At 38.1% G+C, this 27,839-nt stretch overlaps 1 protein-coding gene across 11 annotated transcripts in view; it reads left to right on the top strand.

Annotated features, from left to right (window-relative positions):
* Positions 1-27,839, top strand: part of DOCK10 (dedicator of cytokinesis 10) — a 260,529-nt gene that overhangs the window by 204,045 nt on the left and 28,645 nt on the right. For 10 of the 11 annotated variants that reach the window (XM_025463245.3, XM_049100910.1, XM_025463242.3 and 7 more), the window contains 15 exons: positions 4,215-4,361; positions 10,849-10,932; positions 13,174-13,270; positions 15,942-15,986; positions 17,920-18,095; positions 18,222-18,338; positions 19,380-19,491; positions 20,216-20,337; positions 20,426-20,540; positions 20,631-20,697; positions 20,925-20,972; positions 21,940-22,041; positions 23,950-24,074; positions 25,337-25,449; positions 27,216-27,353. In XM_025463245.3, the coding sequence (XP_025319030.3) occupies positions 4,215-4,361; positions 10,849-10,932; positions 13,174-13,270; positions 15,942-15,986; positions 17,920-18,095; positions 18,222-18,338; positions 19,380-19,491; positions 20,216-20,337; positions 20,426-20,540; positions 20,631-20,697; positions 20,925-20,972; positions 21,940-22,041; positions 23,950-24,074; positions 25,337-25,449; positions 27,216-27,353 (1,608 nt within the window). The remainder of the gene's footprint in view (positions 1-4,214; positions 4,362-10,848; positions 10,933-13,173; positions 13,271-15,941; positions 15,987-17,919; positions 18,096-18,221; positions 18,339-19,379; positions 19,492-20,215; positions 20,338-20,425; positions 20,541-20,630; positions 20,698-20,924; positions 20,973-21,939; positions 22,042-23,949; positions 24,075-25,336; positions 25,450-27,215; positions 27,354-27,839) is intronic. The other variant, XM_049100908.1, reaches the window with a different exon arrangement.

Here is a 27,839-nt window from a genome sequence, read left to right as displayed (position 1 = left end):
CCACTCTAACAGGGTGGATGTGATGATCCTTTTGGCCTTCAAATGTCAGTATCAACTCAGATCTTGTGTTTAATAGTTTAATGGTGCCCCTCTTCCCAGTATGGTCACCTGAGTACATAGCTGTAGGGCCCTTTGTAGGAGGGCTGACAAAATCTTTATATGTATATACGTAACCGAAGTATTGGAGGGGGCTCTGTCTTTTAGAGACTCTGTCTTTTCTTCAATCAGTGTGTACCAACTCTGAAAAGTGACTCAGGTCCAGGAAGAGGAAAATGCCCCGTGAATATTTTTTGGAGCAAACGTCCTCATCTTCTATAGTCCATTCTTGCCTTCTTGGTGGATTAAACATCGTCATTGTTGGTTGCTGTCTGTTTTTCCCATAGGGACCCCACATATTATTAAGTAGCTCTACAACTCCCTGAGAGTCCTCCACCTTGGCTTCCCTCCAGCCTTGCCATCTGTTACGATAATCACAGCCTTCTGGCTCCTGGAGGATAAGTACAATCCCATGGCCTCTGTTATTTTGGTGAACATCATCTCCATGGCCATTAGTGAGCCAGCACTGTCACTGCCTGTCTCATCTGCCATTGAGAGACCACTAAACTTCTTAGAGATGTCGGTCCAGCACCTTTTGATGACTTTGGGGTGGATAGTGTGTTTTCCAGACCTTGCTGTAAAACTTGATCCTCCAGGGGTTCTTCTGGTCTCAGTATATGCATTTCCACTTTCCTCTGCCTCTTTATTCTTTTTTCTGTCGTCTGCCAGGGCCCTCAAGCATTCTCACTTTCACTTTGCTCAGAATGTGCCATCTGTAGCGCTCTAAGAGCCATCCTAACAATGAGTGGGATTGTTTCATCCCAAATCCTGATAAAGTGCCCCCATGTCAGTGAGTCTTAACTGATTCACTCTTCTTTCTGGCCTTCTTGATCAAACACATTTATCATCCAATCTCAAAGGAACTTGCATGACTCCTGCTTACAGCTCCTTCGGGTATACTCTCTGTTTTATCTTATTAGGCCCAGCAGGTTCACAGCTGGGTTAAGCTGGACCTTAACCCTGGTTATTAGCCTGAGCTCCAAGGGAGGAGGAGGGACATCTCCTGAAGGATTTGTCTGCTGCCTTGCTGGGAAAGGTTTTTGCAGAGCATCCCATCTAAGAGAAATGTTATCTCTTAGTAGGGAAGTATGCAGAGTCACCATCCTCAGGTCATCCACCCAGATATTCCCATCCATGCTTCCACACCACAGGTCTCTCCAGCCATGGCTTGACCTAAGCATAGCAGATCTGCCTTGGCTGGATATTTAATCATCTCCAGAGCTCCCTAACTTAACTCTTAGATCTTATATTTGCTTTTCAGCTGTGTCTGCTCTCCCTCTTCCAGAGATAAGATCCTCCTGTCAGGAAGGAAGAGAAAATCTAATATGAAGATAAAAATGATTCATATCTCTCTGTTTTTCAGCTGTGTTGGAATTAGGAAACTTCATCACTTTAATCCTTGCCCTTCCACTAACCTGTTAGATGATAAAAAAGACATTTAACATCTCAGAACCTGTTTTCTCATCTGTAAAAAAAACAGATTGGACTAAAATCCTTTCGTTCCCACCAGCACATATCTGCTCAAATAGATCACAGACACCCTTATAAACAGTTCAGAATATAGGAACTCATCATGTATGATGTCCTTGTGTCTAACCATTTGTCCTCACTGATTCCAGTTTATTTCTCACTGTCCTCTTCAGGGACAACCCCACTCCAGTTTTCTTCCAGGGGGCCATCCTCCAATTTTCTGACCATCTCCATGCATCACAGTACAAAAGACCTGATACCATCACTTGACTCAAAAGCATTCACAAATAAACACCTCTCAAAAAAAATTAAAAAAGAATAAACACCTCTCAAGTTGTTTGCATTTTCTTTTCAGCTGTGACAGTTTTTGTCATCATAGAGTGTGGGAGATTTGAGGACCTCAAGAAAGATGTCTGGTTAAGTCCCCTGAGAGGCAGATAGCACCTCCACATCACCCCTGCTCTTTTGACCAAGGAGAGTTCCTGTTTGCTAGGAACTCCTAAGTGCCTTCTCTGCACTGATCTCTAGTAGCACAAGGTTCATTGTACTGGCTAACCTTTTGTTTCCCACCAGCCTCTTGTTCCTAAAAAAACTGCCAAATGCCTGGACCTCAGCCAATGCATTCTGTACCTGTATGTCATACGATAGCCCAGATTCTCCTAACATGCTCTGGCTCTTTTGCTTGTGATCAGACTATGCTATCCCCTTGCCCCCTTTCTTCCTCTGTCCTGACACAGAAATCCGCAGTCCCTGGAATAGAAATTCTCCCACCTTGAGCCTTTGGGATATACTTCTGGAGAACAGTTAAAAATACTACTCGTGTATTTACCAGTCAGAGCATCTTTGGGTTGAAAGTGGGAGTAGGCCACAAGGGGAGTTTGGAAAGACAAAAGGAGAAACAGAGGAAATATCAAAGCCCAAGGTATTAACACGTGTCTCTGTGTGAAGGAAATGCTGGTGCTGGTCTGTTAAATGAATCTCAGAGGATTAACAAAGAGAAAAGAGAGAATCTACAAATGTGCCTTGATTATTTAAAAAGTGAATGTTGCTTTCATGTAGGTGAATTGTTTACGGTTATTTCCCAAGATACATGGAGCAGAATTAAAAATGATGTGTGTGATTAAATCACTTAAGTTTATTTGTTGTCAGTTTAATTTAATTTCCACACCAAGTGTTAACTATACACGGAGGGTAGCTATAATATCCCAAAATATCTATATAGCAGTGTCCTGGTATATTGACTTAGAAAAAATTCAATGCACATAAGCACCTGAGGGCCTAGACTTAATGAAAGAAAAAGAAGAAAGGAAGGAAGAAGAAAGAAAGAAAGAAAGAAAGAAAGAAAGAAAGAAAGAAAGAAAGAAAGAAAAAGAAAGAGCAAAAACCAGTGCTAGCCCACAGCAGCATCCCACAGTTGAACTACTGTTTGTTCTAAGTGATTCCTATAACTTCATTTTCCATTTTTTTTATACTTGCAGCATAGAAGGCTGGGCGCAGAGAATTTTGGAAATACATAGTTCAGGCTATCTCTAAATTTTGTGTTTCTATCTATAGTGAAAATGTGAGGCTAATTTTAAAGCCAACTTGTAAAGATGAATCAATCTTGCCTATCTCGTGCGAAGGCTTTTGTAAATTCACTAACTACAGAGAGATGGGAAAACTTAGCTGCCTGAAAATTTCCCCTTCTGTGCAGGAGGTCCAACAGGATGAGAAGAATCCTTGACCTGAGAGTCATCTTGAGGGACCCATAGAGTTTATTTAGGTCAATGGATGTATGGGGTGGCAAGTCTCTTGACTGTGAGGTCCCACTGGCACCTGCTGTGGCATATGCTGGGACTGTGAGGTTAGGACCAGCTTGTACCAACTTGCAACCACACGATGGATAAAGGCTGAGGATCTTCTGTAAAACACAGTGATTACAGCTAATAACAGTGTGTTGTATTATTGAAATTTGCTAACAAAGTAAAACTTAAATGTTCTCACACAAAAGAATAAAAATGTGAGATGATGGATATGTTCATTAACTAGATGGAAGGAATCTTTCTCAATATCTTTGTATCAAAACACCACAATGTGCACTTTAAATATCTTATAGTTTTATATGCCAATTATACCTCAATAAAGCTGAAATAAATTTTTCAGGAAAGACAATCTGGAACTTACTAAAGAACATTTCAAACCACCACCTGTACTCACACATTTACTCAGTCATTGAACTCTTATAGTTGGGGAATGCCTGGTCCTAAAAAATCAAAATAATTGATTTTCAATTAGAGAACTATGTGTCAATGTAAATCTAGAATAATATTCATTGTAATTATTTTCTAAGAGACAAGGAAGGGGAATTAAGATGAGAGAGATCATAGAACATGTTACATCTCTACACCATTTGAATAGTTTGCAATTAATATGTGTTTTACTTTTTAATGAAAAAGTGAAAAAATCATTGGCCAAAAGAGATGGAAACATTAAATGAAAATGATGGAAATCATGATCTTGAAATTAAGAGTTTCTATTTTACTATGGCTTTCAAATTTTCAGGACTCTTTCTGTTGTATGCTATACGAAGTAAGTCTTTCAGTTTATTATTTTCCAGGCTTAGGATTTCACATGCCACATTATAAAGAAATGATCCATTCTTTCCTTAGCTTTCTCGAGCTCAGAGATTTCCGGAATCTTACCAGAATGAATTGGACAATCTCGTCATGGTCCTATGTGATCACGTGATTTGGAAATATAAAGATTCACTTGAAGAAACAAGAAGGGCAAATCACAGCGTTGCCAAATTTCTTAAGGTATGGTTCAACAAGCTTGCATTTCCTTTCAAGCCTTCATGATCTTGGATGCAAGATACTCTAAATGTCAATCAGTTCACATCTCCATTTATGATCAAGTCAAAACTAGCACTATTAGGTGATTACTATTATCTATGCCTCTTACTTTTTAATAGTTTTTCCAACTTTGAGTCACATAGAACAAAAACCAAGCTTCAATAAAAGTATCCATTTGAGCATTGTCAAATCATAGTATTTCTAAGTATTCTTAAAAAGAAAATTTTAAAGGAAAAGCTGGACTCTGGCAGTATTATCTTGAGCATTTCTGCCCTTGAAGAGGGCATATCATTCTGGAACAATGATATCAAATAGCCACTTTGGGAACTTTTGATAATTTGGCATTTTTGTTGTGTTACCTTCAGGTTCTTTTTTACACGATGAAAATATTATACACTAATCACATTATTAAATGATCAATTAAAGTGTTGAGAAACTGCTTACTAAACTAGATAGATAGAAGATAGATGATAGATAGATAGATAGATAGATAGATAGATAGATAGACATGTGTGTAGTATTATAGTTATGTTTCTTTGGATTACAGATGAAATTGAGAAGAAAATAATGCTTAGTCAAAACAACAACAAAGCTAATGTAGAATGATGGTATCATTTAACAGATAATACATCCAACTAGAAAGGGGCACCTGGGTGACTCAGTCAGTTAAGCATCTGACATTGGTTCAGGTCATGATTCCAGGGTCCTAGAGTTGTGCCTTGTGGCAGGCTCCCTGCTCCACAGGGTGTCAGCTTCTCCCTCCCCACTGCTCCTACTCTCTCTCTTAAATAAATAAAATCTTTTAAAAAAATACATCCAACTAGAAAGATAATATTTTTCTTTTATTCCTTCTTTTGCCCAACTATTGACTATTATAATATCTTAATGTAGCCACGTTTCCTATATCTTTATGGTAGACACTAGAACATACTAGATAAGTGTGAGAATTTATAAGTAAATACTAACAATATAAAGAAAGCTAAAGCCATAGAGGTAGATGTAAAATTACTCCAAATTATCTTTGGTGAGTTTTAATCCAGTCAGATCTGTCTTTAATACATTAAACATCACTTCAAATTATACATTATATTTGATCTCATCTTAAATTCACTGTTTTTCTTCAATATTTTGCTTCTCTTTTTTTTTTTTTTTTGCTTTTTTTGCTTTTTTTTGCTTTTTTCTTGCTTTCAGAAAGAAAAAGGGATGGTCAGGATTAGTGATAAAGAGGATAAAGGAGAAAAAATTACTCTAGTTTTCTACCACATTTTAAGAAATAAAGTTTAGTACTATGCTAGTAGTTTCTATGAAGTGCTTTTATATATGAGGAGATTTAGAAGAAAATGATAAACTGTCCAATATGTAAGCAAATTATGTTTAAGAAACATCTGCAAAAAAAGAAAAAAAAAAGAAACATCTGCAATATTCTTCCCTAAATTGTAAAGAATGACGAATATGCAAGTCTTTTAAAAGGAGAAAAGACCTTTTAGCCACCCTCCTTGGCTTAAATGCCCTCTACTTGTTGGAATAAATGTATGTCTTCTGGGAGCTCATTTATACAAAACTTGCTTCTTGTGGTATATAAACTAATGTCTCACTTGGGGGCAAGTAAAAACTGTCCAAGACTGAAAAGAATAGGATGGAGTAGAAGGCTAACGGTGTACCAGTGATTCTGTGAAATCTGTGGGTAAAATGCATGGCCTGATAATAGATAAATAAATATAGTCTATAGTCTTAAAAGTCTATAAGATTTTATGGATTAGGTGGACTGCAAATCGAAAACAATACTTATGTGGTTTGTAAGTGGAAACAGTTCCCTATGTTGTACATTTTAGAAGTCTATCCTACAAGCATGGCTTTCTTTTTCTTTTTCTTTTTTTTAATTTAAATTCAATTAGCCAACCTATACTACGTCATTAGTTTCAGATGTAGGGCTTAGTAATTCATCAGTTGCAGGTAACACCCAGTGCTCACCACATCACCTGCTGTCCTTACTGCCTGTCACCTTGTTACCCCATCCCCCTAACCACCTCCCCTCCAATGACCTTCAGTTTTTCCCCTAGTTAAGAGTCTGTCATGGTTTGTCTCCCTCTCTGATTTCTTTCCACTCTGTTTTCCCTCCCTTCCCCTTTGATCCTCTGCCAAACATGGCTTTCAAATTTTAGTTGTAATGGCATTTATTTGACACAGAAAACTTTTGTAAAACTTTTGTAAAGATTATTAGAGGAGTCTTTGGAACCAGAAGAGGAAAAGGAAAAAGAAGAGAGGGTGATTTTTTAAATGTAAATCTGAATGTAGTCATTTGGCACAATGCCTGTGAATTGATGAACTTGGAGCTTTCAGTGGCTCGACATTTCCCACTCCTGCTATTAGCATTATAAATATATTCCCAGGAATCTGATAAGGGTTATTTGCTCAATTCTGGTTTTAAATGACTTTTGCCTCTTTTGATTATTAAATTCTACATTAGTGATCAAATACTATGAAGGATCTGGCTTTGGAATTTCACAAATGAAATATAATTTTCATGCCACAGTTGTGCCAAGGTTATTTCCTAAGAATGGAGAGAGCAGTGTCTCTGATGTGGGCATTTAAAAATGCCCCCAGGTAAGAATTCTGTACCCTCCTTTATGTCATATTGTGGGAAATTAATATTTTTGCAGCAAATAAGCCAAAACCTTGTACATTTCTCTGGCTGTTCTCTCCTGACAGTAGATAGGATACAAATGGATCCATGAAAGCTATGGGACTTTTGTCGTTTTTCTTTTTACTGCCAATCTGGGTCACAACTTCAGTTCCCTGAGTGAACCCATCTAGGTACTCTTATGCAAGCACAACACCAAGGAGATAGCAAAGGAAAGTTCATTGTGATTTGTATTTTCCTGCTCAGACAGACATAACTTTTGACCCATGTACCTGACTAATCCCTTTATTTCAGTTAACTTTGGACAACATTTGGAAATTATCGAATTTAGAAGACAGCCTTAGGGACACCTGGGGGGCTCAGGGGTTGAGCATCTGCCTTCAGCTCAGGGCGTGATCCTGGAGTTCCGGGATCGAGTCCCACATCGGGCTCCCTACATGGAGCCTGCTTCTCCCTCTGCCTATGTCTCTGCCTCTCTCTTTCTGTGTCTCTCATGAATAAATAAATAAAATATTTTTTAAAAAAATAGAAGACAGCCTTAGTTTGTAGCAAAATATGTTTAAAGAAACATCTGTGATATTTTTCTATAAACATCACAAGAAGGTGGATAAGTGAATCTCTGAAAAAGGGAAGGTCTTCATGTTTACTGTATTTGACTTGAATATTCTGTGATTTTTTTTTTAATGTTTTCTGTAGAGCTCATCCATGCAAAAGTTGCTATGGGTTGTACCTAAGCTAATGTCTAGTGCAGAGGCAATGGAAATGTCTAGCGCAGGGCAAAGGAAGGCATCCAAGATGAAAAAGGGAATAGTAGGACCAGTGGTTTTGTAAAACGTATAAAGAAAGAGCAAAGATACTCATTTGGTTTGTTTGCACTTGGGGATCTCATACACTTCATTGAACGAATTAAGACTAAAATTACCATTGTCCTCACAATTGGTTAAATAAAATAAATATTGCTTAATTACAACAAAATATTTTTGCACATAATTTAGAATATGTGGTTTTTAATTTATTAAACCAAACTGAGAAAATTTTGGTAGAGTATAAGTTATCCTCCAGATTGGGAATCTGCTAACTTTTTTTGTAAAGGGCCAAGTACTGAACATCTTTAGCTTTGCAGGGCATACAGTCTCTGGCACAACTACCCAACTTTGCTATTATAGCACAATACAGCCATAAACCAGTCATGGTAGACAGTATGTAAATGACTGAGTGTGGCTATGTTCCAATAAAACTTACTTACAAAAATAGGCCGTTGGAGCTTCTCAGTAGCTTAGTCTGTTAAGCATCAGACTCATGATTTCGGCTCAGGCCATGATCTCCTAGGTCGTGAGATCAAGCCCCTCAACATCAGGCTCCCTGCTCAGTGGGGAATCTGCTTGAATTTCTCTCACCCTCTCCCTCTATCCCTCTCCTCTCTCTGTCTCTCTCTCTTTCTCTCAAATAAATCTTTAAAAAAAAATAGACAGCTAGTTTTGGGTGATGCGCAGTGGTTTGCCAAAGCCCCCTAGAAATTATTTTCCACTAGTATAAATTATTTTTTTAGAAAAAGTAGAGAGGACCCTACAGACGTCATCAGCAAAGGGCTGAAGAGCCTCTATACTTAGGGTTTAGCAGATGCTGGGATGGACCACACACAGGAGACTCATGACAAGAGAGACACTTGATGAAGCTTGACCTGCAGGAGGGCTCCCTGTAGGCAGAAGATGGATTCTGCTGATCTTGTATCCTAGGAATGACCCTTTTTCTCTCACTGCCCCTTGGAACAAGCATGACAACTTACCCTACAGAAGAACTCTCTTCAATCTTAAGAAACCCCACATGGGTTTTCCTATATCCCCAGAGAAGGCAGCTTTCTCCCCATCTTCCCTATTCACTAATGCTAGAGTTCAACCCCCTTCAAAAGCTTTCAGGTCTGCTCTGCAGAATAACCACCGTAGCCCCTGGGAAGTGACAACTGCCACTACTCTGGTTCAGTGACAGAACTTACCAACCCCTGCTCCATTGAGTCAAAGAGCCCCGGTGTCTTCACCACGGACATCCTCAGGACTTTTTTCCACCTATTTTTTATTAAGATGTTTCTAGAGCCTATACTTATATTGGATGGTCCTCCTCTCCCTGTAAGGTCAGACCCAAACCTCTTTCCAACAGAAAAAAAACAGCAGGGAGTCTTCTCTGGAAAAAGCTCCACACTGAGGATATTCAGAGGTTGGGGACTTCCTTCTGCAGCTGGAGAACCTGCAAGGATTTGACGTACCCACTAGGACCCTACATTGTGCAGAAGTTGCAAAAGCCCCTTTTCCTTCCCTCCTCCACATCACTTTACATCTTCTGAGCCTATGACTATGCTCTGGTGTCTACCTCTCCCCATGGTTCTCCTGAGAGATAGGAGGATACAGGAGCCACTTACTTTTTAGTGAATGGAAAGTTACCAAAAGAACTTAAATTCATATTAAAAATGAAAATATAAATGAGGCAGCATACTAACATAGTAATGAATGAATAGGTACATAAAAATCACTCATAAGAAACCAAAGAAAGGGGCACCTGGGTAGCTTAGTGGTTGAGTGTCTGCCTTCAGTTCAGGGCATGATCCCAGGGTCCTGGGATCTAATCCCACATCAGGCTCCCTGCAGGGAGCCTGCTTCTCCCCTGCCTATGCCTCTCCCCCTCTCTCTGTCTCTCACGAATAAATAAATAAAATCTAAAAAAGAAAGAAACCAAATAAAAGGGGAAAGGAAAAGGAAACAAAAATAGAAATGACCTCCCTAACAATTGGAAGAACATTATCAGAGAAAAGAGTTCTTCTTTATATACAGATGTATTCCAACAGGAGACCTTCCACTTGGTATACATACTACCTATGTCAAAGATTTTATGTCCAGTCCTTTCTGAGAAAAGAGATTTGTTTGTGAAATTGAGAAAAAATGCACAGCTATCACAATGGACCATCCTGGACTCTTTAGATAAGAAAGAAGCCCTTCCATATAAATGGTGCAGCAGCTAAAAGATTTTTCCCATATAGTGTGCATTCTCACATAAGTGTGGATGATGGAATCAAACTCATGCACACAGTCATGACCTCCATATGGCAACCTGAAGTAGTGCCTCCCCAAGATATGGTGTCAGTAAATATGATCTCTGCCTCCTACTTCACATTTTTCCCTTGCATGCTCATTTGGCCACTGTTCGCATGGCCATTGGTCTTTTGGAGAGAGCATGCTGGGCCAACTTGGAATGTTCGCCTGTCTCCTACAAACCAGCCTGCTCTTTCAGACTCTCTATATTACAACTAAGAGAGTTTGACAACAGAGTTAGAGATAGAAATCTCAGGGTCTGTTGTCTTCACTCCTCAAATTCAAGCTGCCTTGCCTGGAAAGAAAATCATTCTGTTGAAGGAAGCCAGAGATTTAAAAAGGCTTTCCTGGCCTACCTCTGGGAGTCGAATTACTTAAAAAACAGTAATAAAATGTAACTAATTGATTTAAAAAGATAAAGAGTTAAATAAAACCTAAAATCTATATAGAAAAAAAGGGCTATTATATTTTGCTGCAGAACTCCTAAGTGGTATTTTACAAAATTGACAAATAGGGGTATGTAACTTTCTGGTGTGTGCACTTTATCTAGTGTTTTAATTAGTTACCTTACTTGGATGAATGCTTCAACATATTGTAGAGATTTTTTTAAACATTTATTACACATTTAGTTAAATGTCATTTTACCTCAATATATTTAATCACCTTTTCTAAAATCTTCAATGACCTTTAAAGTAAAATGTCTGAATTTACAATTTTATTTTTTTTTTAGCGCTGTTTTACATTTATGGACCGGGGCTATGTATTTAAGATGGTTAACAATTATATCAGCATGTTCTCCTCTGGTGATCTCAAGGTAAGAGCCAAATGCAAGAGTGATTGCTTTCCAAGCCATTGCATTATAAATAAATCAACTGGTCTTTGGATTTGTCTACCTAACACATTAGCCTATCCATTCTCTGCATCAAAAGATAATTTCTATCCCAGTGAGAGGCAGCCTTTTTAAATGGTCCATCTGAGTTAGTGTCCCAAGTATTTTCTCAATGGGGGCTTGGAATATATAATTAACATGTGTGTTTCTCTTTTATTTCCTATGGGTGGTAAGAGGAGTGAATGTTTTCAACTGCAATTCTTCGTCAGGTTTGCGTGATATTGTCTTGGTTGCAGCACTGAAAGTTTCACTTTTCTGTAGTTTTTAAGTCTAGGGCAAAATAGGCAGTTGATTCCCCTTCCCAAATAGGGAGAATGTGTTTGGCAATAGACTGGGAACAGTGTTGTTTAGAGAGCAGGGATTCTCAGAATGTGGTTCCCAGACTAGCCATCTCAGGGCTATGGCAGGTGAGGCCCAGAAACTTGTATTGCAATAAAGCTTTAATGTGATTCTTATGTACTTTGAAGTTTGAAAACCACTGAGCTAAACCAAAATGCTGGAGAGCTGAGCTTGAGAAAGAGTCAGAGCTAGGGCACAAGAATAATTGCAAAGGTGGAAGGAACCATGTGGCCAAGGTCTGCTACTGCTTAAAAGATACATTGGGACCATTTTCTTTCTCTTAACACTCTGCTTTTAAGATTTACATTCTAGAGAGAAAATGAATGACCAACCTGCTTTGGGTCACTTGCCTGTCTTTTAAGGGAGGAAGACCGGGCACCTGAATTAAAAGCTCCCCATTGACCTTTGCCCATTGGGAAGAAGGAAAGTCCCCAAGGAGTAATTATCTAGGTATTGGGAAAGAATAATAAACGTAGAGAAGCCAAAAATAAATAATTATCTTCTCATATCCATTCATGCCATGCTTAGGAATCTGAACATTATTTTTTTTGGCAATGGAGATTTACTTTTGACTAGGGGAGTTCTATGATTATATGCCATTTGGGTTTTGAGAATCCAATTCCTTCTGTAAATATATTTCGAAAGAATATTCTTTGTTAGTGCTCCAATTATGCATGAAATTTACAGAATATCCTTTTAAGTAGAATTCCAGTAGGCCTAAATTATTTATTTTTCTCAGAGACCAAAAGAACATACTCAATGAAAAATAATTAACATACAATTTAATTATACTCCTTTTCACTTTGATGCACAAAGGATTAAGTCAAATACTATTCTTGTTTGAAGTGAGAGCATTTTAAATTATTAACTAAAGTTGCCAGAAAATATAATGCTAACACATCTAAACAAATAGAATAGATTTTATTTTGTTAGCTGGTATTAGTGAATATAATGAACACAACCCAACTGGATCTTAAAAATTGATTACTTATTCTGCACGCAGTGAAAATAGAATATTGATGAATGTGCTCATTGTTCCTTCTTACGTGATTGTTTTTAACACGTGTATTAAGCCATCTTAGACCATGTCTGTATTCCATTTATCACTGTCTTAATCAAAACATTATTGAGAAAACAGGCCTGTTTGCAAGGACAGGAGAGAGGAGAAATTAAATAATTTACCCTGAGAATAAAGGGCCTACAGAGAGAGTTATCTAGTCTTAGATCACATGGGCCATTGTCTTCCTTAGCCCTGGGTCAGAAGGCTTGATTACAGTGAGCTGCTCCCTGAGATGAGTGTATTTTTAGAGCTCTGTACCTGTGGTGAGGCACGAACCCTTTCAGAAGAAACATGTGCTGATATAAGCTAAAGAAGTGGAAAATACCACCCTGTAAGATCCTAGCTTATGGAAGCTCAATATAGGTCTACAAATGGGATAATTTCCTGAGGAGGCCTTGACCGATCTCCAAATACAGGGAAGTCCTACTGCTTTTACCACATTAGAGGGAACAAGAAACTTCAACTTACAATTACCCAGTGGTTGGTCACACAAAAGTCACTACATCTTCTTTCTAGGTTTTAGATTCAAGGGGCTTAGTGATTGAGTGTCTGCCTTTGGCTCAGGGCATAATCCCAGGGTTCTGGGATCAAGTCCCATGTGGGGCTCCCGCAGGGAGCCTGCTTCTCCCTCTGCCTATGTCTCTGCTTCTCCTCTCTGTGTCTCTCTTGAATAAATAAAAAAGATCTTAAAAAAAAATTCAAGTACTGATTTGTTATTAATCTTCTTGGTGTGTAAATAATAGTCATTTGGTTCACCTGTTTTTCAGACCTTATGCCAGTATAAATTTGATTTTCTTCAAGAAGTATGTCAGCATGAACACTTTATTCCTTTGTGTCTCCCCATAAGATCAGCAAACATTCCGGGTAAGAATGTCCAGAATTTTCAGTTTCCCACAAAGTAAACATTCACATTTGTTCGTGTGTTTTTACCTTTGTTTATGTGTTGTTATTTTCCTGTTGCCTTGGTCTTGGTTTGCCTGAAGCTGTCACGTGGGCATTAGGCAATCGGGCTAAAATGCAAAAGTAGTGGCTGGCTCTATATTTCTCAATTTTTTCTGTTTCTCCTTGTATTAAAGAGAAGGTCAACAAAATTATAAAATTGGTTATTATAAATCAAGGATTTTTAACCTATAGCAATCCTTTTAGTATATTGGCTCCAAAATAAATCTTTCCTTTGATTTTGAAAAGCATGAAATTATGGAGAGGAGAAGTTCTACTTTATGAGTACGTTATTCACTTAAGCTTATCAGTCAATGTGTCTCATTATGTTTAAATACAATTCCACTAAATGAGTTAAAAACCAAAACACCTGTTACTTGAAAAGGAGAAAGGAAGGCAGGCAGGAGGAGAACACTGTAAATACACCGTACCTCTGGGTTAGAAAGAGCCCCAGATGTCTGTTCAGGGAAGAATGGGGCTCTACATTTCCAATACTTGCTAAAACATAAATGATCTACAGAAAATTTTTTCATTTATAACTTTTATTAATATATTATATATATATATACCTAATATAGATAGGCAGATACCAAGATGATCATCACACATCTAGCCATCAGAAGCCAATCAAACATCAAGATGCAAAGAAAACACTAAAATGACTTAGGAACTTAAAATGTACTGCTTCTATTTCACAATGCATGCAAATATGGAATCATGATGTTGTACATGTGAAGCCAGTATAATGCTAAATAGTCAATTACATCTCAAGATGTGAAGGAGGAAGGTAGAAAGGACGTGAGGGAGGCAAGTGGGCAGGAAGACAAGGAGGAAGAAGGAAGAAAAAATACCTTTCTTCTAAGCAGTGAGTAAGAGTGAGTAAGGGCACCTGAGTGGCTCAGTCAGATAAGTGTCTGCCTTTAGCTCAGGTCATGATCCCAGGGTCCTGGGATGGAGCCCCACACCAGGCTCTCTGCTTAGCAGGGAGTCTGCTTCTCCCTCTGCCCCTGCTCTTAATCTCTCTCTCATCCTCTCTCATAAGTGCTCTCTCTCTCTCTAATAAATGAATAAAATCTAAAAAAAAAAAAAAAAAAAAGCAGTGAGTAAATTATCCACAGGGCACAATTCTGATATTCATGGAAAGCAGAAACTAAGATGGTAAAAAGCCTCCTCACATGTATTGCAGTGTCTTCTATATGTATTATACAAAACTAATATTTGGGATGGAAAATAGGGTAAAGTACATTATCAAGCCTGTAAAAAATGTTTTCATTTTATTTTAACTTATTTATTTCTCATGTTTCAAGTTTTTATTTAAATTCTAGGTCATTAACATATAGTGTAATAATGATGTCAGGGGTAGAACTTAATGATTCATCACTTACATACAATACCCAGTCCTGATCACAAGTGCCCTCCTTAATGCCCATCCCCCATCTAATGCCCATTCCCCACCCACATCCTTCCAGCAAACCTTGGTTTGTTCTCTGTCCTTAAAAGTTTCTTACAGAAGAAAAAAATCAAAGGGGGGGACACCTGGGTGGCTCCGTGGTTGAGCGTCTGCCTTTGACTCGGGTCATGATCCCGGGATCTTGGGATAGAGTCCCACATCGGGCTCCTGCACGGAGCCTGCTTCTCCCTTTGCCTATGTCTCTGTCTCTGTCTCTCTCTCTCTCTCTCTCTGTGTCTCTTGTGAATGAAAAAAAGTAAAATCTTTTTTTAAAAGGTCTCTTACGATATGTCACACCATAAAAGTTTTGTCATTTTAATCTTAAATATAAGCTATTTAATTCCATTAAGGAATAAACATAAGCTATTTAATTTGTTATTCCTTTCTAATTTATAAAACATTTCATCTAAATACCTTTATAGAAAAATAGGTAAAAATGTGACTTTGGACAACTTCTGTTTTGTATTCCTTCTCATTTTTTAACTAGTGCTAACTTATTATTGGGTTAGACAATCTGGTTAAGATACTCAAGAAGAGCAAACCTGTTTTATCATTTTGATTCCAGATGTTTACTGTTTGTCAGTAGCTCAGGAAAAGGCCTGATAGTCTCTTTGTGGATCTGATGTTATCAGCAGTGAACATAAAGAAATACGTTTTGTAGCATGCAGATTTCTGATAGAAAAAATAGGTGCTCAGGTACAAGGCCAAGAATTAAAATAACTCCATTTGTGGCTTTCTGTTTTTAAGGGAACGACCAACCTATGGTATTTGTTTTCAAAAACAGAACTTTATTGAAGAGACTCACTTAGAATTTAGGACAAGATATTTTAATTTTTAGTGTAAATTACACATAGTTGGGGCACCTGGGTGGCTCAGTCAGTTAAGCGTCTGTCTTCAGCTCAGGTCATGATCTCAGGGTCCTGGGATCCAACCCCTCATCAGGCTCCTTGCTCAGTTGAGAGCCTGCTTCTCTCTCTCCCTCTGCCTGCTGCTCGCCTACTTGTGCTCGCTCTCTCTCTCTCTCTCCCTCTATCTGTCAAATAAATTAATTAAAAATAAATAAATAAATAACCCATAGTTACTGAGTATAGTGTGTATCTGAGTATGTGTATGTCTGAACTTCTTGTTTATTTACATTAAATCCAGATCCCTTGACACCTTCGGAATCAACTCAAGAGTTACACGCATCAGGTAAATAATTATATTTTATATTACATTATCTAAGCATCAATAACCATATCATAATCTGATAATATTGATAGATATACATACTACAAATTTCCAGTTTCCAGATGCCAAAAAATCGTCATATATTTAACATTAGCATACAATCCAGATAGTCAACAAGCTGACTGAACTTTTGTTCAGATAATTAGATGCTCCCCCAACTTGAATCCCTTCATATTTTATTCTCCAGAGTTTGACTTTTTCTTTAAATTTCCCAGATCATCTGACATTTTCTGAGGGTGTATCATAAATGAAATTCCTGGGGCACCTGGGTGGCTCAGTGGTTGAGCATCTGCCTTCGGCTCAGGTCATGATCCCGGGGTCCTGGGATCAAGTCCTGCATCGGGCTCCCCACAAGGAGCCTACTTCTCTCTTTGCCTGTGTCTCTGCCTCTTTCTCTGTGTCTCTCATAAATAAATAAATAAAATCTTTTAAAAATTCCCAGCTATATGTAACATGTTTGTTCAGCGTAACTAGCTTTCTTTGATATGTTTCTGTTAGTAAACTACAGCCTGATTTTTCAGCTAGACTCTCAAGATTGAGATTTTTTTTTCTTAAAATAGGTTCATAACTTATAAAATACTCTGGGCAGAACTTTTGTCTGGCGTTGGGGTGGGAATTACAAATTATTGTTCTACTTCTGGCTCCTCATGAATACTCACTATCTGTTTTTAACCTAACTAAGCCCCTTGGACCAGTTTCCTGAACTTCCACATTCCCTGTTCTCCCACCTCCAGGGCATTTTCATAGATTACAAAACTCCATATGTTTAATTTGCTCCTAGTAAGCGATGAACTGGAATATTCCAACAGTTCAATACATCTAACGGGTAACCCTGGAGGCTTCACTGAGATAACACCGATAAACTGTTTAGCCCAGTGTTGGTACTCAGTCCATGTTCTAGAAGTGGACGCTAGTCCTGTAATTAACAGTTACCTTTAGGAAGCACAATGGGCAATTCTTAAAAACTGCATTCCAATTCCTCCATAATTCAGGCTCAAAATTTTGCAGCCCCTTTTGGCTTTCCTCTTCTTGCTCCTTCACATTCTTCAGCCAACTTGTCCTTGTGATTTTTCTTCCACTACCTAGTTTCTGCTTTCCCAGCTCAGATGCATCTCACTTCTCCCCTCCCTCCCCTGGAGCCAAACATCCTGCATTATAGCCCTCTCCCCACATTTCCCTACAAAATAACTTATTTATATCCTGTCACCCTGTGAACAAATGAATAAATACAGATCTGATCAGGCCACTGATCCCAAAGCCATTGGTGATGTAATACTTTCCACAAAATTCAGTGCTAAATGGTGGAGGGTCCTGGATGCCTACTAAAGAATTTGTGCTTAAGTCTGTTCATCATCTGGCACCAAGTGCCCCCCAAGTTTCAAATCCTACCATCCCCTTCTTGGCTGCTGTGCTGACTGGTATCCCCTCAATCTGTGCTCTCCACACACTGTGCTTTCAGAAATTGGTGTCACTGAAACCCTGCCCCCTTGTCCTCCCAACCTCTTCTCATCCCTCCATCACCTCTATTGTCTCCCGACCCTGTGCACCTCCAAACCTTCAGCAGCCTCAGATTCCCATCTCAACATATTCCTTCCGATATCGTCTCCTGATGCCTCCAGACAGAAAATAAACTTTTCTCCTCTCAACTCTTGTAACATTGTAGACATGCCACTTTTGAGCAGTTTGACCATTGACAGTGAGTATGATTGGTAGTAGTCTACACAGGATACTTCCTGAATGTTCCTCTCTCTCATTTCTCATCCCTGTAGCAAGACTGCATTACTGAATCTCTCCCTGGTAGTGAGAGGGCTGATAGTTGTGGGATAAATCTTTCTGAATTATAAAGTGATCATTTGGTGTTCAATAACATGATCTCTTTACTTTCCTCACAAAGATATGCCTGAATATTCGGTCACGAATGAATTTTGCCGCAAACACTTCTTAATTGGAATTCTGCTCCGAGAAGTTGGCTTTGCCTTGCAAGAAGACCAAGACATCAGGCACTTAGCTTTAGCTGTCCTAAAAAATCTAATGGCTAAGCATTCATTTGATGATCGATACAGAGAACCAGTGAGTGATTTTCTTTTCTCCCTTCCCTAAACACCATTTAATGGCTTACTGCATTAAATGCATATCAAACTTACAAAACTATTGATTTTTATGTGAGTCATTTCTTTTGGATACCTTTCCACCTAGGAGAAGCAGGCCCAGATAGCAAGCTTATACATGCCCCTCTATGGCATGCTTCTGGACAATATGCCAAGGATTTACCTAAAGGACCTATATCCTTTTACTGTCAACACATCTAATCAGGTAAGTTTAGAGAATATTTCAAATGTGCATTTTAATAAAGAGTTTGCCTGGATAGCTATTTTTCCCCTGATTGTGAGCAAACTGAGAGGTGCCAGCCATTTTGAGACGTTCACATCAATGTCATTTGTTCCGATTGGTCCTTGAAGCCACCTCATCCATCATTTTCCTCCCTTCTCTGTATCACCTTCTAGTTCAGTCCAGTTTTTACCAGGTTCCTCTGTTGCATGCATGGCCCCATTCTCAGAGTGTACCTCCTCCCCAGCGACCTTTCTGCATCGGCTTTATGACCACCTGGTGTTAGCATAGCCAAGTGCTTCAGTCACACGGAGGAGTGGCCTGTTTGTCATTCCTCCTCTACTGAGCCATCATAGTGGCTGCACAACCAGCCACTTGAGAATGGGTGCCTGTGTTCACGGCCTGGATGAATTAACACACTGCTGAAGGCAAGATATTACCACGTCAGTTAGGACCTCTGCCTTTGGATTTTTTTTTTTTTTTTTAGAGGAAGACCTTGTTCAAATCCCAGTGATACCAGTTACTAGCAGTGTAACCTTAAATAAGTCATCCAGCCTCTTTCAACCTCCACTGTCTTCTTCATAGAATTGTATAGAATTCCTCCATCACAGGATTCTTAGGAGGATTAAATTGTTTAATAGAAAACACTTATCATAGAGTTTGGCACATAATAAGTATTTGGGATTAGTTTTTAGTACTAGTAATATACATAAAATAATCCATAATAATATATGTAAACTATAGTATAATCCATAAAAAATCAGTAGCCACTCCAACCATTTAGTTTATATCTAAAAGATAGTTTCCACTACATTATAAAAATAAAATCACATAAGAAATCAAATTGTGGCAAGCATATAGTTGTGACAAAGAGTATGGTTATGACTATTCATTTCCATTACCTGCTTTGACAGGAGATTCTTGCTGGGATGTAAAAGGTCAAATCAAATAACATCAAATCAAAAGCAGGTCTACAATGTTGAAATATAGCGATTCACATTAATCTCTTCTGTGCTTCGAATGCAGGGGTCTAGAGATGATCTCAGCACCAATGGAGGATTTCACACCCAGTCAGCTATGAAACATGCAAACTCTGTGGACACATCATTTTCTAAAGATGTTTTAAATTCCATAGCAGGTACTTAAGACCTTGTGAGAACACTTGTGTTTAACTCTCATCCATGTTTACATTACATATCATTGTGTTTTTTACCCACTCCATAATTCAATGTGCATAATTTCTGTGTGTCAAAGTATACTGTATTTATATAGCTAAAGAGTCTCTTAACTATTTCTTTGAAGACTATCCAGGGGCTTATTTTTCTCCTTAGCGTTCAGTTTTACTTGGCTCACAGAGTAATCTACTCAGATATTACCAAATTACTTCATTCTGGAAACAATCTTTAAGTTTTCATTGAGTACCACCTTTTAAAATATAATAGCCCATCAACTTCAAAGTTTACTTTGAAGAACTATTTTGGAAATGTCATCTTCATCTCTTATAAACTGTCAAAACTTGAAAGCTTCTTCCCCAAAAGCATCTTTATGAACATTTATTAAAGCATTTTCAAAAAAGAAACTTTCTTTAACAAGTTTTTTTAAGAAATCAAAAGAACAAGTTTTATTTTAATTCCCATTTATAATGGCCTAAATTTTCCTAAATCTTTAATGCTGACATGGCCATTGTGATCATTCTTAAAATGTAGCATGTCTTTAATGACCCTTCCACATTTTGTTATGTTGGCTTTTCCCAACACTGCTACCACCCCAATGCTGGACATCTTTCTGGGTCATCATCTGAGCTCTGCGTGTGTGCCCATTGCATCTCATTATCATCTGTGTGCTGTGGCTTGTGTTTGCAGCATTTTCATCAATAGCTATTTCTGCAGTAAACCATGCTGACTCCAGAGCATCCTTAGCGAGTCTTGACTCCAACCCAAGCACCAATGAGAAGAGCAGTGAGAAGACTGACAACTGTGAAAAGGTGGGGCTTCTCTTCCCAATTACCCAGCACCTAGTGAGTCAGTACTCTCCCACTCTAACTAAATACTTCTTGGTTCTTCCATTCCTAGATCCCTAGGCCCTTATCTTTGATAGGGTCAACTCTTCGATTTGACAAGTTAGATCAAGCAGAAACCAGAAGTCTTCTCATGTGCTTTCTTCACATTATGAAGACAATTTCAGAGGGTAAAGAGAGCTCTTGAAAATTAAATTTTTAAAAAAAGGAAAAAACTTTCAATTTCCAAGAGTCTCATGCCACATGGTCTTTCCTTTCAGAGACGCTGATTGCCTACTGGCAAAGAGCACCTAGCCCAGAGGTGTCTGACTTCTTCAGCATCTTAGAGTAAGTTATAGAGTTGATTAGTGGAAATTTTTTTCTGGAATGCTTCAAAATAGTTCAGTATGCTATCCTTCATTCTAAGGACTCACATGCTGAACTATCAATCAATGCTCATGCATGAAATATTTAAAGAAAATATAATATTGTTCTTTTAATGTATTTAAATGGACAGTTTGTATAAATAAAAGGGCATGAATGATTAGAATGTGACTTTTTCCCTTCCTTTTTAGTGTTTGTCTTCAAAATTTCAGATACCTCGGGAAACGAAATATAATAAGGTAATGATTTTGAAATTCCAATAGGTTAGTCTGGTCTTTTAAAAAAATTATGGGGCAGCCCCAGTGGCTCAGTGGTTTAGCACCACCTTCAACTCAGGGCATGATCCTGGGGACCCCGGGATCGAGTCCCACGTCGGGCTCCCTACATGGAGCCTGCTTCTCCCTCTGCCTGTGTCTCTGCCTCTCTCTCTCTCTCTCTCTCTGTCTCTTATGAATAAATAAAATCTATAAAAAACATTTTTAAAAATTATGACATTAGTAATGTATCATGTTAGATTTATAAATATGTTAGAAATCTTAAAATACACATAGGGATAGTAAGGTTGACCTCAGAGTAGACATAAAAGTTTGATTGTCCTATACCCATAGTAGATCTAGGGCTAGGTAAAGCTGTCTAGAGAGAAAAGCACAAAACATACATTTCTGAAAGGAAACCACATTTCCTAGATTGTCTGAACTATCTTATCTATCATTTGTATGAATGGAATGTAGAAGATTCCTATTTAAGAAAATACACCCAATGTGAATAAGTCACAGGAATAAAAGGTACAGCAGAGGGAATATAGTCATTGGTTTTGTTGTTGGAGACAGATGACAGGTACTCTTCTAGTGACTGCAATAGATGTAAAGACTCACCAAATGACTACATTGTACACCTGAAACCAATATAACATTGTGTGTCAACTATTCTTCAATTAAAAGGAAAGAAAGAATATATTTTCAGTAAGCTAAAAATAAAAATGAATATGGAATAACTTTTGTGTTGATATCCTTTCCTCATGAGAGACCACAAAGCCCCCAGCACCTTCACTAAACCTCCATTTCCCATTTCCAGAAGATGTAATTTTATTTTTCATAGCATGTGAACTATTTCATTGTTCAGTAATCACTCTGCCACTTGCTGTTCTGTATTTATAAATAAATTAGAAATACTGAGCTATGATTAAAACATCAGTTTTCCTTGCAGAAAAATTGCTGCTGCATTTAAATTTGTGCAGTCCACCCAGAACAATGGAACTCTCAAAGGATCTAATCCTTCCTGCCAAACATCAGGCCCCTTGTCACAATGGTAACATCGCATTTACTTGATATTTGTAATTATATTGTATGTATACGTATGTGTATATATATATGCATGTCTGCATATGTATATATACATATATATATGATTATGGATGTATATACATGTATGGAGGTGTGGATGTGCACATATGTACATGCACAGGTGCACACACATATGTATATATGCTCATACTTCAAACCAAATGCAGAGTACAATAACTCTATGTTTCTTTGAAAAAATTTCTTAGGTACTTCCCCATCTGCCCTGCTAGCTTGTGAAGACCTAAGAAGCAAGGATTATGCTTTATTAATGTGCACTCAGGGCACAATGCCATGCACAAGATGAGGGTTAATAGGTACCTTAATTTAATTGAACCCAAAAGACAGAATTCCAATAAATTATTCATTTAATGTTTGCTAACCTCCTAGTGACAAAGTAAAATGCGAGGTTGTATCTCCTCATCCTCTCAGTAATTGTAATATGTTAGCAGTATTGTTAGAGCTCAAATTGTTTTTTAAAGGGTCAAAGGCAGTGAGGAAGCATGGATAAGCTCACGGTAGAGTTCCTAGTCATTAGACTGATTTGACTAGCTTAGAGGACCTGGAGTCATCCTTTATTAACCTATGTGGTGGGGAAATTTTGCCCTGAAATCCTACTTTAAATCTCCCCTGAGTCTAGTAAATAAGAATTCTTTGCTAAAATTTTCTCTAGTTTCTCTAGTTTGATTTATTCCTCCCAGAGGTACCATAATAATATATAATGTGAAAATGGCTGTACTTTAGAAAGAATTTTGGAAATAGCAAAGTGGTATATAACCAGTAAATTGAGGAGTAAATTTTGCCTCTTAGTCCATAGAGACTCCTTGAAGTTGTCCCTTGTGTGAAAGTAAATGAGAAAATGTAATAGGCATGTTTTTCAAATGGTAATACAATAGAGGACTATAAACAATGACTTTCTACGTTTAAAGACAATAGTAATGTACCTGAGATCACTGCAATTTTGTTGATGTTTGGTCAGTTTGATTTCAGGCTCCTTCCTGAATGATCTAGACAGACCCTGGACATTCCTACCTCTCCCCTTCTAGAAACCAGGATTTTTCTTCCAGAAGTTCCATACTAAAATAGACTCAAAACCTGGAAGTAAACCAGTCCCAAAGGTCCAGGCCATATAGCACAGAACCTATTATTTCTTGTAGTTTCAGCAATGACCCTGACTCCCTTAGCTACTGAAAACTAAAGGTAGATCTTCTAGGCCTCAGTCCATCCAGAGCCTTTGATTTCACCAGAACCAAATAAGGCTCAAAGAGTGGGACCAAGAGAAAACCATTCTTTGCCTCTTCTACAGGCTTGATTCTTCAGGGTATCTCCTATTGCCTGCTTTCATCCAAAAAAAATGTTCTGTTATCTTGGCCAAATGATAGCTTAAATGAAAGTCAAGAATGAGAAGTAGTCCTACTTCCACATAACACTGGCTCATTCCCCCAGATGGAAATGCCAAGGAGACATTGAATGAGAGTCACTGCAGGCCATTGTCATCGGCCTGGGAAAGTGGCTGCACCAGCAGCCCTGTTAGCTCTCTCCCCTACTAGGATGGAATACTGTGAAATTCTCATGGAATTTCATGATTTCATTAAACAATAATGAATATGCTTGTTCAGATTTAAATGCAGTATCTATTATTCTTCTGTCATCCTTTGGTATTGATTATCATTCTGAACCTTTTTGTGGCTTAAATACAATTTCTCCAAAAGCATTCTTAAAAGTCCCTTTTATCATGTTACCTATAATCAATATTTTTAATAAAACACCTCTGTTTAAAAACTACTTTATTTGACTCAATCTGGAATACTTGATTGAACATTTGTATGTCATTTCTCTTGTACTTTAACCATTTTTTTTCTTATTGCATTTTCAGGATGCATACCACATCCACTCATGAAGGACATAAGCAGCACAGATCACAAACTTTACCTATAATTCGAGGCAAAAATGCACTTTCAAACCCCAAACTCTTACAGATGTTAGACAATACCATGTCCAGTAAGTAAACAGGAAACCTTCTTAGTAACAAGATGGTTACCAGTGTTTCTCTAGATGTGTGCAAAACGTGAAATGTGTTATAATATTTCAGAAACGTAGGGGCTGTTGCTGTGCCACCTAGATCACTACTTTTCAGGCTTGCTGTAGCCCAGGAAACTTTTCATAGAGGAAAGAAATCACCAGAGAGGGGATTTAAAAAGTGTAGTGTCTTTATAAAGAAGAAAGGAAAAAGGCCAATTGCTCAGTCTAATCTGCTTGGTGTAGCTCCTCTGGTGTCAAGTGACTTTCTATTGTCAGGGTTACAGGGGCCTCTCTCAACCAGATTATTACTGTCTGCTCCTTGGGAAGAGGAGAAAGTTGTCCATGTCTTAGAAGCAGTAAGTGTGACATCTGGAACACAGTGATCCACACATTCCAGCTTGTGAATGAGGAAAAATGGGCCCAGTGTTTTGTATCTTGTACATGTTAGTGATTATGGGCAGAGTTACTTGTTTGAAGGCGTATGCCTTTACCTGTAAATATATTTAGTGTCGTTAATAGCCATTAGTGAACACTGCCCACAGAGACTGTACATTTCGTCTGTTAGCTTGGGAGTGTAAAACTTGACCCAGACTGAGTATGAAAGAAATATGACTCTGTCAATGCCTAAGTCAATGGAAGGAAGTAAGAAATAATGGCAAGTGGATCACTCTTGTCTATAGCTGACATATGAAAGGGGCACACACGTTGTCTTAGTCAATTTGAGTTGCTACAACAAGTTAACAGTCTAAGTGGCTTAAACAACAAACGTTTATTTCTCATAGTTCTGGAGGGTGGGAGACCCAAGGTCAAGGTGCCAACAGATTTGATGTCTGATGAGAACTCTATTCCTGGTTTGCAGACAGCCACCTTCTTGTTGTGTCCTCACATGACAGGTTATCTTTCTGGTGTCTCTTTTTATCAGAGCACTAACCGATTCATGAGGGCTCTATCCTCATGAGCTAATTACCTCCCAAAGATCTCCCCTCCAAACACCATCACATTGGGGATTCAGGCTTCGACTTTGGGGGAACATGAACATTCAGTCTATAGCATCCACTCAAGTCTCTATCTAGAGTCTTTGATTCAGCCGATAAGGTAATTGAAAAAACAAAAGCACTTTGATTTAATAAATTGCTTATCAAAATGCCAGTAAACATTGACTGTGTTATAATAGAAGGAAGTCCTTTATCAGATACGAGTTTTCTTAGACACTTATGCATGTTCCACCTTATATTTTGTAGGCAACTCCAATGAAATAGACATTGTGCATCATGTGGACACAGAGGCCAATATAGCTACAGAAGTTTGCCTGACTATTCTAGACCTGCTATCCCTTTTCACCCAGATTCACCAGGTAAGTGTGATTCTGACATCTTCTGCAACGTGAACAAATGGGAGGTAGAAAAGTGTAAAGTCAAGAACATGTATTTAAAATATTTTATGAGGGACGCCTAGGTGGCTCAGCAGTTGAGTGTCTGCCTTTGGCTCAGGCATGATCCTGGGGTCTGGGATTGAGTCCCGCATCAGGCTCCTTGTGGTAAGTCTGCTTCTCCCTCTGCCTGTGTCTTTGCCTATCTCTCTCTCTCTCTCTCATGAATAAATAAATCCTTAAAAAATAATAAAATATTCTATGAAATCAATTAACTTTACATAAAGCAACCTAAGTGTGAGTGGAAAAAATTTTAAAGATGAGACTCAGAATTTTATCACAAGTTGACTACCTACTCAAATGATATACCTACATATGTACTTCACTATCATCAAATAATAAACATTCTTCATTATTCCTCCTACTTCCCTCTCAGGCAAGCCAGGCTGAGGGAGAGTGGGACTTTACTTTTTCAATCTCAAGGGGAGAGACAAATAACAGCTAGATCCAACAGACTTAATAATACTGAGCATCTTTTTGTGTGCTTATTGTCATCTGCATAACTTTGGTGAAATAACACCATTACAGACTATTAGAATGACTAGAATTAAAAAGACTGTACCAAGTTTGGCGAGGGTATGGAAAAACTGAAACTCTCATCCACTGATGGCGGGAATGTAAACACTCTGGAAAACAGTATGGAAGTCTAAAAGGTTAAATGTTTATCACGTGACCAGCCATTCCAATACTAAGAATTTACCTAGGAAAAGTAAAAGCATCTGGTCATACAGAACTGTGTACACAAATATTCATAGAAGCCTTATTTTTAATAAATACTGGAAACAACTCAAATGTATGTCAACAGGTGAATAGATTTCTTAAATGGTGGTATATCCATACAATAGAATACTGCTCAGTCATGCTTAGTGAAAGAAGCCAAGCAAAAAGAGTATTTACTGTATGATGCCACTTATATAAAATTTTATAAATGTGAACTATAGAAATTACATATCAATTATACCTCAATAGAGATATTTAAAGTATTAGCTTAATCTAATGAGCTCATAGATGTTCGGGGTTGAAGTAGGAACAGTTGGATCCATTGAATAAAATCGATGCCAAACACAATGATCATGCCAAGAAAGCCCACTTTCAGGTAAAATGTCAGCATGGTGATAGAAAAAGAAAAAACCATATTTTAATTCTTTATTGCTCATTGAAAATGTCAGCCAAATCTCAGACATCCTAAAGGCCCTACCAATGCCTGGGGAATTGCCTCTCTATAACTTTATCTTTTACCTCTCTCCTGATCTCACCCCATACCCCATGCTCAGGCTGCTCTGCTCCTTTTTTCAATCTGAACTCACAAGCTTCTTCCCAATTCGTATTCCTGATACTAACGGTTTCTCTCTCAGACCCTTCAGATCTACCCATGGCCAATTCCTTCAGCTCACATGTCAGTTGATCCATTAAAGACATCTTGACTAACCACCCTATCTAGCATAATCCTATGCCCAAAGCAATTATTTTTTATTATATCCTATCATTCTGCTCTGTTTCTTACTTAGTAATTTTTTTTCAATTACTGCTTTGTAAGTTTCACTGGGAACATAGACCTTATTTTCTTACTCAAAACTATTTGCAGCACCCAGAATTATGCCTACCACATAGTAGGTTCACAACAAATATCTTTTGAAAGAATACTGTTGTCCCTTAACTCATCCTAATTAACTTCTGTGTTAAATTTCTAGAGACAACTCCAACAATCTGAATGTCAAAACTCAATGATGAAGAGGGTGTTTGATACCTACATGCTCTTTTTCCAAGTCAACCAGTCAGCCACAGCACTGAAGCATGTCTTTGCCTCCTTAAGACTGTTTGTATGCAAGGTAAGCATTTTCCTGGCTCCAATTAAAGCTTGGGAAGGATGATGATAAACACATAATAATCCTGTGGAGGAAGAAGACTTGTTTTCTTCTATTTTGCTTTATTTGGTTTTATAAGACTATTTTGGGGTTTTAATAAGCCATTTGATTCATGGTCTGAAAATAAGTTCACAGCCTTGACAGCCAATCCACTGGGATATCAAAATGGAATAAAATTAACATCTAGCTTTTTTTTTTTTTTTTGGTTTTCAGTATTTGTGGCAGAAAGGTAAAAAGCACATCATCAAATGTGATGTCCATTGCCACATTAAGTAGACAGAGCTACCACCTTTGAGGATCCCTCTGGTTTGACGATGTTGGGTGAATAGAAAGCATTTCAAAGCTCTCAGTCCCTGGTTCTGGGTTGTCATTGGTTATTGATACATGGGAAACTTATCATGTAGAGAATGATTATTTCTAGGAAAAAAGAGAAATATTACTATAGACTTA

Source organism: Canis lupus, chromosome 25 (assembly GCF_003254725.2).
Source record: "Canis lupus dingo isolate Sandy chromosome 25, ASM325472v2, whole genome shotgun sequence".
Classification (NCBI taxonomy): domain Eukaryota; kingdom Metazoa; phylum Chordata; class Mammalia; order Carnivora; family Canidae; genus Canis; species Canis lupus.
Note: the sequence above shows the minus strand (reverse complement) of the source record. Positions and strands in the feature narration are given on the sequence as shown.